The sequence below is a fragment of the Euprymna scolopes genome, chromosome 38 (assembly GCF_053919585.1).
Source record: "Euprymna scolopes isolate OS-2025 chromosome 38, ASM5391958v1, whole genome shotgun sequence".
Classification (NCBI taxonomy): Eukaryota; Metazoa; Mollusca; class Cephalopoda; order Sepiida; family Sepiolidae; genus Euprymna; species Euprymna scolopes.
This window is the reverse complement of record NC_136519.1, coordinates 56,681,746-56,695,133: the sequence shown is the minus strand read 5'-3', so window position 1 is coordinate 56,695,133 and position 13,388 is coordinate 56,681,746. Positions and strand designations below refer to the sequence as shown.

Here is a 13,388-nt window from a genome sequence, read left to right as displayed (position 1 = left end):
GCAGCAAATATTGTTGCATTGCAAAAAGGAATTAGACTTTGACGAACGAGTCGATAGGTGATTTGTTATTTTTTAACTGCTGTATTCAATCTGTCACATATTATTTCAAACTTAAACGTGATAGACGATATATTTCAGCTAGAAGCGTGACAGAACACAACTAGAACACAAGACTAGAAAACCAAGACTTTTATAAAGATGATTTCGATTCATCTCAAATAGGACACGGCTGTTTAACCTATACGTTTAGCAATGAAACTCTTATCTCACACGGAAACGTGACTGACACAAACAGAAAGAGCTTCCCCTAAGGATGCGAACATGCAGTTACATATTCGAATTTCCCCCATAAATTCAATACAACGATACAAAAAGAAGATTTTTTATTGCCTTGTTAGAGAATCGAACTGTGTTCATCTTGGTGAATTTCATTTCGCAGGGCATCCACGTGTCACTAGGAGGCCATGTTTCATTTCACCCTCGTGGAAACTGTCTAAAACTTTTGATATAATTCAATTCCTCTGCGTCGATTCTCTGGACATTTAATCAGATCACGGGATTTATTCTCTTGGCTTTCTCCGTCTTCATCTGAAAGAAGATGAGATAGTCGTATGAGTCCCACTCTCTGGCTTTCTTCATCTTTATCTAAAGGAGGATGAGATAGCCGTATGTCCCACTCTCTGGCTACTAACTGATAAGAAGAGGTGGCGGCGATGAGACGTTGACCTCGTGCCTTAATTAAAAACGGACATTCAAATAAAGAAGGAAATAAGATCATCATATTCAAATTTCGGCGCTGATGAATCAAACTTGGAACACGGACCGTACTGTCAGAAACAACCATTAGACCTTCATTCCGCATGTCTGGTCGTATTTACTTGATTTATATTAAAATAAAATAAATCGTATACTTCACGTTGTATTTGTGTTTATATATAATTCAATTATAATTAAGAGAGAATTTGAATACCTACTAGACAACATCCTCAGGTGTCTAAGGTCTCTCTGTACAGGGGCTTGCCAGGACAACCCAGCGGACGGATACTTTCTTCTACAAGTAAATCCTGACCAAATTCACAAAATGACATAGTATTCAAAGTCCAACTAGGATCCTTCGGTATAGCTACTCCACATCGACTTACATGCAGAACGATGAGCTTTCTTAAAGAGATGTTACTCTAGTAACATCACTAATATGGATATTTCACCAGACTAGATGAATTCTTGTCCTGGAATCCAGTCTAATAAGAGACTGCAAGAAATATATAACATAGCTAACTGGTTAGTTAGTGAGAAGAAAATGTTTTTGTTCGTTGAACGTTTGCGAGAAATTTAATAGAGTATTTTAATAGAGTATTTGTTCGTTGAACGTTTCCGAAAAATTTAATAGAGTATTTGAATATCTATGTATCGCATATATATATATATATATATATATATATATATATATATATATATATATATATATATCAAGTTTGATTTGTGAGAATTTGGACTGAAGTAAAATGAAACAAAAAGGAGTAATGTTTTTTTCTAATCTATATAATGTTCTGCTTGTTTCTTCTTTATTTAGTCCGTATTTAACGCTTTGAAAATGGACAAATACAATTTTTTAAGCCAAAAATGATTACAAAAAAGACCATATTTGTGAGATTTGGTTTTAAAGGGCCAATCTGGCAACCATAGACAAGCATATCTGAGTGGCCGCCTTTTGATGTAGCCTCGTTATCGAATATCAATATAATAATATATGATCATTGTTGTACTGGTGTGAGAAAGGAACTTATAGTAATTTCGACGTGCACCAGTTCTTCACTGAAGAATGAAGAAAAAAAGGAGAATAAAGAAAAAGAAAGAAGTCGTCGAAAACTTACGCAAAAAAAAGGAAAAAATGTCTGCCAAGAGATGCTGGACTGATGACATAAATTAAAGATTCTCTCTTAGAATGTGAGTTTATTATTTGCATTGAACTATGTAGCACAATATTACTTTTTGAAAATGTATTGGTATTTATTAATTCATCTCATTCTGGTCAGTTCTATATTAAAAATAAAATGGACACTATTTTGATAGAAATTTTAATAAACATATATTTGCTGCGTGTTATTATTTTTTCTTTCCAAAAACTAATTTTTGCGCAATCTAGAAAAATATCAGTTTTATCAAAATATATTTTTATTCCATGGAATTTCCACGGACTCTGCTAGTATTTTATATCATTTTAGGCTTTATATATTCAAGATTTCCCTGGCAACACAGTCACATTGAATTTTTTGGCTAAACTGTAGGGTATATGGTTAGAAAAGAAGGAAAAAAAGGAAGACACGTACCAGGCGTATCTGCATCGCTCTTTGGGAAAGAAGAAGGAAAAGATGGCCAGCGCATTTGTATATGCGAAAGGCGTCTTGGGAAGGCAGAACATGATGGGAGAAGCTATTTTTTTCTGTCTCTTCCTTTTTTTTCTAGATAGGAGGATATAAAAGCAGGGAAAAATTCCCTGGGGGTGCAGAGAGAAAAGAGTCGTGAACATCTTCTCTTGAAAAGAATTTCGTATTGCTGACGTTCAGATTGTGCGGTGTGACATTGGTGGCGAGAGGCCAGGTGTGGTCGATTGGAAAAGAAGAGGGCAGAAACGTGCTGTTGTTGAGAGAGGGACTCACTCCTTCCTGAACCCCAGAACCGAATCCTGATTATAACACTAGATAAACTCTCTCAATGTATTTACCTTCTAACCATTATCATCTAACACGTGACCCATCTCAGCTAATAAAAATGTAGCAATATCTTTTTTTCTTTTTTTTTTCAGGAATTTGCGTTGTCTTCGAAACAACATCCATTGCAATCTGATTCTTACTTTTATTCTTCGAAACGTCGTCTGGTTCGCCATGAGATATTCGCTTGTCGACATCAGCCGGCAACAAAGGCAAAATGTAAGTCGTTTTTGTTTTCAACTCACGTCAGTATTCAATCCATACAAACATGATCGGCTTGCCCAATAATCTACCCAATGCAACATAAAATGTTGAAGAAAAAGCTGGTAAAAATACATGGTTTATTATGCGTGTATTCAAAAAACAAATATTCTTCAAAATAAAAGGTATTACTTTCTATACCTTTCTGTTAACGATTAGCAACCTTTCAGAATTTCTTAAAGTACTCATTCTTTGTCTTAGTATCGAAAAATTCTTGACAGTATTCTTCAACTTGAATGACTCAAATCGGCGGCACTTCATTAGGTACTGCATCGTTCAAAATAGACGATACTGACATGGACCTACATCTGGACTGTTTGCAAAATATGTGTCCCGGAAGTTATGTAGCAAAGAGGAAACCGCTAGAGTAATGTGATGAATGAGCCAACAAGTTATTTCTCTTTTCTCTTTTCGCTGATGAACAGAGAAAACATTTAAGCTTTCAGATAGTTGCTCTCAATCTCTTTTTCATGAAACGGTCGGAATTGGTCGGAATAGTAGGTGGAGTTACATCTGGACTATAGAGCGAATGGCATAGATTTTGGCGTACAATTCTTCAATCGTTTGTCAGTTTGCTTAGTGCCATGCGATCTTGCATTGTTTTGTTGAAGGCAATCACGTTTTGGATGAACAATCACGTTTTGGATGAACAATCACGTTTTGGATGAACAATCACGTTTTGGATGAACAAGGTTCTTTTCGACTTTGATCAAATCGTAGTATGTGTTCTACATGTCATCTTTTCTATCCTCGCTCAGTAAATCAAAATTCTTTCTAGATTGAGGTTATTTATTTTTCGGCCCAATCTAGATTTTCTTTTTGTGGGAGCTAAAGTTTTAAAAACCGAGTTTTATCTAACTCTGCTCTTGTGCAGATGTATGTAAATATAGACTCGGATTCCGGATGAAATCAAGGTGTAATGGCTGTTCTTTCTCAGTCAAGGAATAATGAATTTTCTAGATTAAAACAATTTGTTTTCAATCCAGATTACGTCTTTCTTATATTGCTCTAGATTAAAACCGAGCAACTTTCAACCTGTTTCTTACCTATCATATCAGACTTGATTTTTAAAGTTTTCTCTTTGTGCTCGTTTGATAGGATCATAGGATATTGATCATGTCGACTCTCCAGTTAATTTTATTTTGGTTCCAGTCTGAAATTCTTGACCAAACTAGTTAGCATAACTTTTTTGCTTAGTCTTAGGACTTATTTGTCTCTTAACTGCCCAGCCTCTTGTGGCGAGATTATTCGTGACAAATTTAGTCAATAAAATCTTTTGTTTGGTCTTACAGTTTATTTTGTCTCTTTACTGCCTAACCCCTTTCTGTTGAGATTATTCGTGACAATTATTGTTTACGCATGACTCAAAGGGCCAGTGGGATTATCTGTGTCCCATTTAATTGGCAATCAACATATATGCATCAATTATAGCATTTTCCTTTTTGTCACAATACAGTCATCCTATCCAATACGAGAACTCTGTTTATTCATTTACTACTTATACTTTCCACAAACTTACTCTGTTCGTAAACGGAACCAGTAAGAGTCTCATCATTAAATTCCGTTGCCTGAATTCTCTCAGCAACATTTGGACTCTGTACAAAACAAAATCAAGTGTGACCTGGTCCGCACAGAAGCTTTATCACGAACTCCCCTCGTGAACTCACTGGCCAAACCAGTCAGTCCATTCTAGCATCCTAGTCATTCACCAACTACCAACCATTTTTTACTATTTTTCTACTATTTAGTTGAAATTAATCGCATTTATTTAGTTGAAATTAATCGCATTTATTTAGTTGGAATTAATCGCATTTATTTAGTTGAAATTAATCGCATTTATTCATGGTACATTCCAACTTACGACTGCATATTGGTTTTACATGTAATTACAAAATCCATCGTGTCCACCACGTGGTTTTTCTCCTGCATCGACACGTCTGCTCAAGTCCAGTAACCGCCACGAAGTTTTTCAAATCTCTCTCGCCGACACGTGTTTCGCCTCGCTATCGCTGCCCACGGGGTTCCAAATCTATGCCCTTTTTTTCCTTGTCTTCTCTCGCTGTGATGTAAATTTGTGTCACGGCTTGGTTATTTTCATACGTCGAGACATAACTTCATATAATTTGTTGTGAGCGCTTGCTGTTACGCAGCATATATTAGCGCTTCTGCCCCAACCTCCAATTATCACCAGATTTTTTTCCTGGTTCACTTATTCCGGTGGAGCTCTACTGAATTAACATGCATTTTTCTCAATCCACTTGTCTTTCCCTTCTTGTCTATGTATTGCCTTAAATTCATTGCTTCTTACTAGTTCGTCCTCTTGTAATTTTTCAAATTCTGACACATCCTTATAAACTTTTCCTTACAGTTGGAGATGTAAACTTACAGACTATGTTCTTCTTATTTTACGCATCGTTCTGCTTATTAGTCCTTGTCTATCCTCTTTTCCTTTCACATATAACCGATTTAAATCATCTTTGAGTGAAGAGCTCCATTCATTTCCATTGTTTTCCTTGTCTTCCTGTCCATATGAGCTGAAAGATCATTTTTTTTCCATTGAATAACTGCCCCATATCAAAATATAGCTACTACCCACGTGTTTACTTCGGATATTTTTTCTCCCCAATCAATTTTGATTTGAGAGTGGCGGGAATTATTGATAGTGCTAACAGCCAAACGAGTGTTTCTTGTTAGTGTTTGACGAAGGGGGTGGCATAGATTGGAGCTCAAAGGAGCACTTGTTATGAAAATAACGATAAAATAGGGGCAAGCTCGCAACGTCTCTTCTGTAAGAAAGAGGTTGCAGGGAGAAAAGTCTATTTTGAACTCTGTCAAGGCAGGATACGTCTTCCTAACAGCCCCTGCCCAGATGTGACAGAAATATTCCATCCTTGGACGTACCTGGCTCTTATATAGGTAGAGAATTGCATCAGTAGATAGATATCTACTGAATCAATAGAAGGATCCCACAATTTTTCCAGTGACCTTGGCAACAGATTTGATGTACCTATTCCATTTTAGATCAGGAGTAAAGGTCAAGCTTAGAAGCTTGGCAAAAAATGGAGCCTCCCCAAGACGAGAGTCATTCATTTCAATTGATACCAGATGGGGACCAGAACGTCTATGGTGCAAAGATAGAAACTTGGTTTTAGATGTATTAAAAGTAACCTACCACTTTTCCCCCATTGTATCACATGCTCAAGAGCAGAGGAGAGAGAATCAGAGAGAACTTGGTCGTTTACGGTCTTTGACGTGCTGCCATAGATGGTAGTGCCGTCAGCAAAAATGTCTACGAATGATCTAAGGATATGATTTTGAAAATCATTAATATAGATCAGGAAGAGAGTTGGACCCAGAATGAACCCCTGAGGGGCTCCAGTATTAATACTAAGATCTTCTGATTTCTGCCCATCAACCACTTCTCTTATGATCCTATCAGAGAGAAACGATTTAATAATTGAAAATATATTTCCAGCTATACCATAGCTGGAGATCTTGTGAACTAGACCTTTATGCCATACCCTATCCTTTCGCTAATCCTAGGAGAAATAACGGTAAACACATCCTCTATTGGTCTAGCAGGACGGAAACCATATTGCATGTCATAAGACGGATGTTTTTTCTGGGGCGGTTGATTACTTCTCTATTTAACACAGATTCAAATAATTTACTCATAACGCACAGGAAACTTATAGGTCTGTACTAAGGGGGAGATGATCGATCACCTGAATTCTTAAATACTGGGCATACCAATGAGAGTTTCCAGAGTGTTGGGAAAGAATTCTTAAGACAATGCTTAAACAGCTTTGTAAGCATGGGAGCTAGTTCCGGTTGAAGCTTTTGGGGCACTCTTCGTTCTTTGCATACAACTTTAAGTCATCCATAAATAATATATAGTTTACTCGGCACTTCTTCTTTCTCCTCTCATAAAATGCATTTACCTTTCGCAATATAAACAACAAGGTAACCATATACAAACAATGACGACAAGCTTTGAAAAGGCTATCTCTTTACATGAACTTCCTCGAAATTTACTCCGTTTTATGTCAATAGCCCTTTCTTTTTATTTTATACTTCTTTCCAAGAAATCTCGCACATTCCAAATATTTCCATACATTCTGTAATATGGCTATATAGAACCGAATCATGTGCTTTGCGGTAATCTATGCATGACATGCATAGATTTTTTCATCTTTTATTAAAATCCCGAAGTATTTGTCTTATTAAAAAGCAATTGGTCGTTGGTTCCTTTACAAACTCATCTACATCCCTTTTCTTCCTCCGATATGATCTCTTGCTGTTCCAGATGTTATTAAAGCGCATCTGCCAAAATTACCGTCAGCAATTTCTACATCAGTGGAAGACGGGTGATGGGCCGATAGTTATAAACCCTTTGATGTATCCTTCGAGCAGAACAGGTTTTGTCTACGCGTACTCGATTCAGGAATTACATCTCTCGTCAACATTCCGTTAATTTGAGAGGCAATCCTTCCATGCAAATTGGTAACATAATCGCCTGCAAGTACCCGTGACGCAGTAGTTTGAGTACTTGAAAAAATCAATTGTAAAAGTGATATCCATCTGAAAGTTGAAAGTTCAATTCTCAGTGTGCGTGATCAAAAAATACAATTGCCAATTAGGAACAAGCGCATGCTAACTCCGTTAATTAAATAAAGGGTTCTGTTCGAAATTCCGTCTAAATTCTCGAGTTCGACAGAAACATTCCCAAGTTCGACAATGTACACCTGAAGACGGTCGGAGGTTACATCGACCGAAACGTTGTAAAAATGACAATTAAGATAAGAAGAGTAGTCCGATGAATCAAAATAATATGAATCTGAATAACCAATCCGCATTTCAAAAATTCAGAAAAGTGTCTATTCTTATATTCTTTCTGGGCTAGTATGCTGAATTCACTTATTATGTAGTTTATTGTGTCGTGTCTTGTTCCACTGAGTATACATTTGCTGTTTTCTTGTCTTGTCAATCTTTAGTTTGATATACCTGGTTCGAATCGCGTTATTTTGTGCAGCTGTTATCAGGAATTCAGTTTTTTCTGTTTAGATATCATATTCTGTAGCATGTCCATGTGTTTTCGTGAGGCTCGTCTTTTGTCATCTTTATGAATCTTGCATGTAGCTGTTTTTCTTCCTATTTTTCTTTTCTCGGCTCATTCCTTTTCTTTCTCTGTTTAATGTGTTGCTTATTTTTACGGTTTCTCCTGCTACAGTCATTAATCTCTCTGTACTCTGCGTTATGTATTTAGTTCTTTTTTGTGTTATTCACATAGTTTTCAGTATAAACCAGTCCTCTTCCTCCATCTTTTCTTTTTCAGTCAGCATCATCCTTTGAGTGTAGTGCATTGTGCATGGTCTTCACTTTTCTCGCATTCTGGTTGTCATGCCTCAGTTCTTCTTTGGTTCAGCTTATAAACAACTCTGGGTATTTTACTAGTGATACTGCCCATGAGTTTATACCGTTTTATTAGGTTCTCACTATATAATACTTACAATATTATATAAAATACTTACTAGAGGTTTCTACTTCTACTTGTATGTTCTTTTCCAATTATATCTTTATTATTATCATTATTATCATTATCATCATCATTATCATCATCATCATTATTATTATTATTATTATTATTATTATTATTATTACATTTATTTAGTAAATTTAATATACTGCAGTATAATATATATATAGTGCAGTATAATGCGATCATTTTATTTATCGTTTTCAAATTTGAAACGAGTTATATTAATTTTCACATTTATATTTTCGGTCAAAGGTTAAACACTTGAAGCAATTAAAGTTTCAGGATCAGATTTTGATGTGACTAAGTACGCATGCGTTGGTCATGGTACGAATTTATCGATTTTCTCCATCATAAGCGACTCCCTTCCTTCGTGTTTTGGTAAATGTCGGCCATTGTAAAGATGGAGAAGACACACCTGCGTATTTCCATTTAACCTTTGACCCGACGGGTCGAATAGCAGGCATATTTTAATTGGAACGAAAACGTCTGAAGATGCGAAGTTAAGTTGGGCTTTAAATAGGATCGGACATTTTCGATTGGCGATCGAACAAATTGACGGAAGGTGGAGGGTGATTCTGGGTCAACATGAGTTTGGGGAAAAAAATTTCGTTTTCTTATTAGGGCTGTAACGGACAGAAAGTTAATGGATCACTATGACTGGGGGAGAGAATAAAAGAAAAATAGAAAGAAATGAAAATAGTGATATCGAAAATTTTGATATGTAGACGAAAATAATAATTGGAAAGGAGAAGACATTTTAATTGTAGATAAGAAAGAAAGAAAGAAAGAAAGATGAAACAGAGAAAAACTAGAAGGAAAGAGAGAAAAAAGAAAAGAGAAAGAAATGATTGAATAAAATATAAAGAAAGAAAGATAAAACAGAGCAAAGCTAGAAAGAAAGAAAGAAAGAAAGAAAAAAGAAATGAATGAATAAAATATAAAGAACGAAAGAAACGAATAAGAGATGGAGCATGGGAAGTTTTAGGCAAATGTACAATAGTAATACATTAATAGCAGGAAGAGTATGTTTAATGTATTATATAAAGGGCAGCTTTTAGCGTGTGTGTGCCCAGTTAAAATTCAAAAACGACAAAACAAACACACAGAAAGTTGGTATATTCTTGCTCGGTGTTGCCCTGGATGAATAATATCGAAAATATATTGATTGGGAGTCAACTGGGCCCGGTTCCGTTAGGGATTGGGTCGGTTGTTGGGAGTCAACTGGACCCGGTTCCGTTAGGGATTGGGTAGTTTTTCTACTATATAAAGACTTTATATTGTTAGTAGTAGTAGTAGTAGTAGTAGTAGTAGTAGTAGTAGTAGTAGCATTTGTCGACACATTGGTGTTTTAATCGACTGTAAGAAAACGCGGTGGCCACTTTGAACGCAGCTTTCTCATTGAAAAATTTTCAAACAAAATGGTGGATACACTGCCTTCTGACCTCTCCAACCCATTTCTTATTTCATGCAGGTTCAATTTTCAAATCGGCTGAAATGAATTTGTGAACGAACGTTCATTATGCTTTTGGGGACAACTGCCACATTTGCGCAACCGTAATGTTCAGTATCATTTGTGTCTGTACGACTGGGTTTAAAGTCAGTACACTACCTCTTAACAGTTATTCTTAGTGAAACAATGAAGTGAACAACACTTATCAAGCAATTTATTTCCTAAAAGCGAGCAATACTTTATTAACAGACAACATTTAGATTTTCCATTGTTTTAAAAATTCACAAAAAGTGTATTGACTCATGAACTTTTGTAATTTGTAAGCTAATAATCCGATTTGACGGTTAGAACATTATAAAACCCACTCTGTTCTATTAGTGATTCCTCTATAATCCGACCAAGAATTAATTGCGTAGTTTGTTATAGGAATGATTGTGAAATTCCTCGTAAACATCATGGTTAAAAGAGAAACATTGTACTTGATGACAGCTTCCAGAATTGTAATTGGAAATTGATAAAAAAACAATTCCTCATCAATTTCGACCGCTTAGATTTTGGTGGAATTTTTAATTTATTGATGCCAAATTATTTTTCTCTGATTTTTATCATAAATTTAAGCAAGACGCAAATAGGATTTTCACTAATAACTTAATTCCGGGTTGGCAATTAAGTCCAAAGAATTAGCATTTTTTCTTTTAGTAAGTGTGACTAAAAGGGTCAGTTTAAGAATGGGGAAGTTCATCAAGAAGAAAGTTGTGACAATATGCATTCTACTCATTCTAGGATTTTAGTAATCTGAATAATTTAACCTGTTTTATGTCATATTCACAATGATGTTGTAAATCTAAAATACCGAGAATTAATGTATTTAAATGGCATTATAACACACACACACACGCGCGCGCACATATATATATATGTGTGTGTGTGTGTGTGTGTGTGTGTCAAGAAGTGTAAATGTTAACTAAATTCAAGGAATAAGTTGTAAGATGGTCAACATCATGAAATTTGGAATATAGACATCTGTCATTTATTCATTATATAAATATGTGTATATATATATATATATATATAACTCATGTTGTATGGCCATTTTGAATTTTATTTACATTAACAGAAATGGTATATATATATATATATATATATATACCATTTCTGTTAATGTAAATAAAATTCAAAATGGCCATACAACATGAGTTTTTACTTGTTAGATAATTGTAATATGCAGCTAATGATGTTTTATCTTTATAATTTGGGTTTGTGAAAGAGCTTTTGTGACCTGTATATCTCTGTTTAAAAGTATTGCTGGTTTTATCGGTGTAGAATTTGCAAGTCGTGGGTATAGGCATAAACTCTTAAATAAAAAACATGAAACCTTAATAAATTGTAGGCATTATAAATCACACCTACTTTCTCACTTGTAAATTGCTCCTCATAATCATAATTCAATTCGATCCTAACACTACCTGCATGCAATATCCGACGGATAAACATCTGCTTATCTAAATCTCTTCAAGTCCAACATTCACTAAATCCAAAACCACACCCTCCATAAAAAACACTCACGTAAAATATTCCATTTAACCACACTCAGCACTTCCAAATTCCTCTATATGCTTTAAATATTCAATATTCCCCTCAATCAACGCACTATAGAATTAATATTTATGCATGTATGTCACATACCTGAAAGTTTTTCCCCGCAACCTTCGTTAAAATATTCACCTGTAACGTTAATAGCGAACTAAAATTCAGCATAGATGTCTATTACTCTAACACTACTAAAATGGGATTACATCTAGTGCAATCTTAACCTAAAAAAATAGAACACAATTATTTAGTAACCGAAAACATATACTACAAATATTAACTCTTTGTTTCTCCTGAAGCCAATCGTTATATTTCCACTAGAGTGAAACACTCCAACACAAAGTTTTAAAATCGCTGACCTCAATCTTTATACATCTTTTATATACCACAATCACTAAGTACAGTCTAAATCTAAATGGTTAATGATGCCCGACGCTATATTACGTTAAAAAATAACTCCAAATAATTCGTGTGTGCATCAACTCAAGAGGGTTATGTAACATATCAATATATGGATACGTGTGTACAAAGTCTGTTATGTGTACAAGATCCACGAGTATTACTATTTACAAATATTACTTAATACAACCTTCAGTAAAGTAATATCATTGCTAGTTAGTAGCAAATAACTCAGAAGAATTCTCAATCACCATTCATTTTAAATAATTATTATCGCTGTCATAACAAATTACTACATCTGAGCATAAGTTTAGTAATGATATATATTCTGAGTTTACAATTATTATTATGAAATGTTTTAAGACTATAAATAACAGGTTTATATATTAATATACGAATAAATAAGTGAACATTAAAATAACAAATGAAATAGTAATAAATATTAGAGTTGGTCTAGAAAAACAGGTTTTAGTAAAGCGAGAGAAAACTGCCACCATTAAACGCATTATGAGCCCCCCTCTCTTCCTCTTCTCTCTTTTTTGTCTCTTCCTCCGTCTTTCTTTTCTTCCTTTCTTTCTCCTCCATTTCCTTCTCCTCCCTATTCTTCTATCATCGTCTGCCCCTTTTCTTCTCTTCCTTTCTTTTTTACGTCTCCTGCCTTCTCTCCCTTCCCTTAACCGACCATTTAGGAGTTCAAGAAATGGTCAATATATCCGGGTGAATCTTTAACCGTTTTCGCGGAAAGACCTAAGAATACTAAGAGAAAAGTGATAATAAAAAGAGAATTATAATAAACTAGTCCATATAGATTTAGACCTACAGCAAGCAAAAGATACGCGGAACAAACATTTGTTGAAGATAACATCTATATTCCGCTTGGGTCCAAACATTTAACTCCTCAAACCCCAACCCTACCTACTCCGTCATAAAAATAAATTAATGAATTAATAAATAAATAAATAAAAATATTAAAAAATAAATAAATAAATCTACATCCAATCAACCTTGTTCTCGGCACAACTAAACTTCCCCCCTAAACCTTCTTTTGCTGAAAGTTGATTTTCGTTTTTAATTAAGAATTCAGCTTTTGAATATAAGCGTTGTTGCTTGAAGAGGTCTCTAGTTACTAAACACTAGAAGACCGAAACATGCTCATGACTGTGTAGCAACACATTACTGCTTATGTAAAGAGAAATTGAAAGTGTATATATATTCATCAATTTATTACAATACACGGCGTAGGGGTTCTCAAAGATCGTTATGCCAGGCATATATATATATATATATATATATATATATATATATCGAGACCGGGAGCTGTTTTAAAGAAAAATTTAAGGTTAAAAGTAGACTATTCCAATGGTAAATAAAAATACAGCCGACTTGATATCAAATGTTGTTCATATCATTCCCATGAGAGGAAATTCAAAATAGCTTT

At 34.8% G+C, this 13,388-nt stretch overlaps 1 protein-coding gene across 1 annotated transcript in view; it reads left to right on the top strand.

Annotated features, from left to right (window-relative positions):
* Window positions 1-13,388, top strand: part of LOC145263160 (corticotropin-releasing factor receptor 2-like) — an 878,460-nt gene that overhangs the window by 611,277 nt on the left and 253,795 nt on the right. The window contains exon 5 of the mRNA XM_080120166.1: window positions 2,807-2,930. Within this exon, the coding sequence (XP_079976292.1) occupies window positions 2,807-2,930 (124 nt within the window). The remainder of the gene's footprint in view (window positions 1-2,806; window positions 2,931-13,388) is intronic.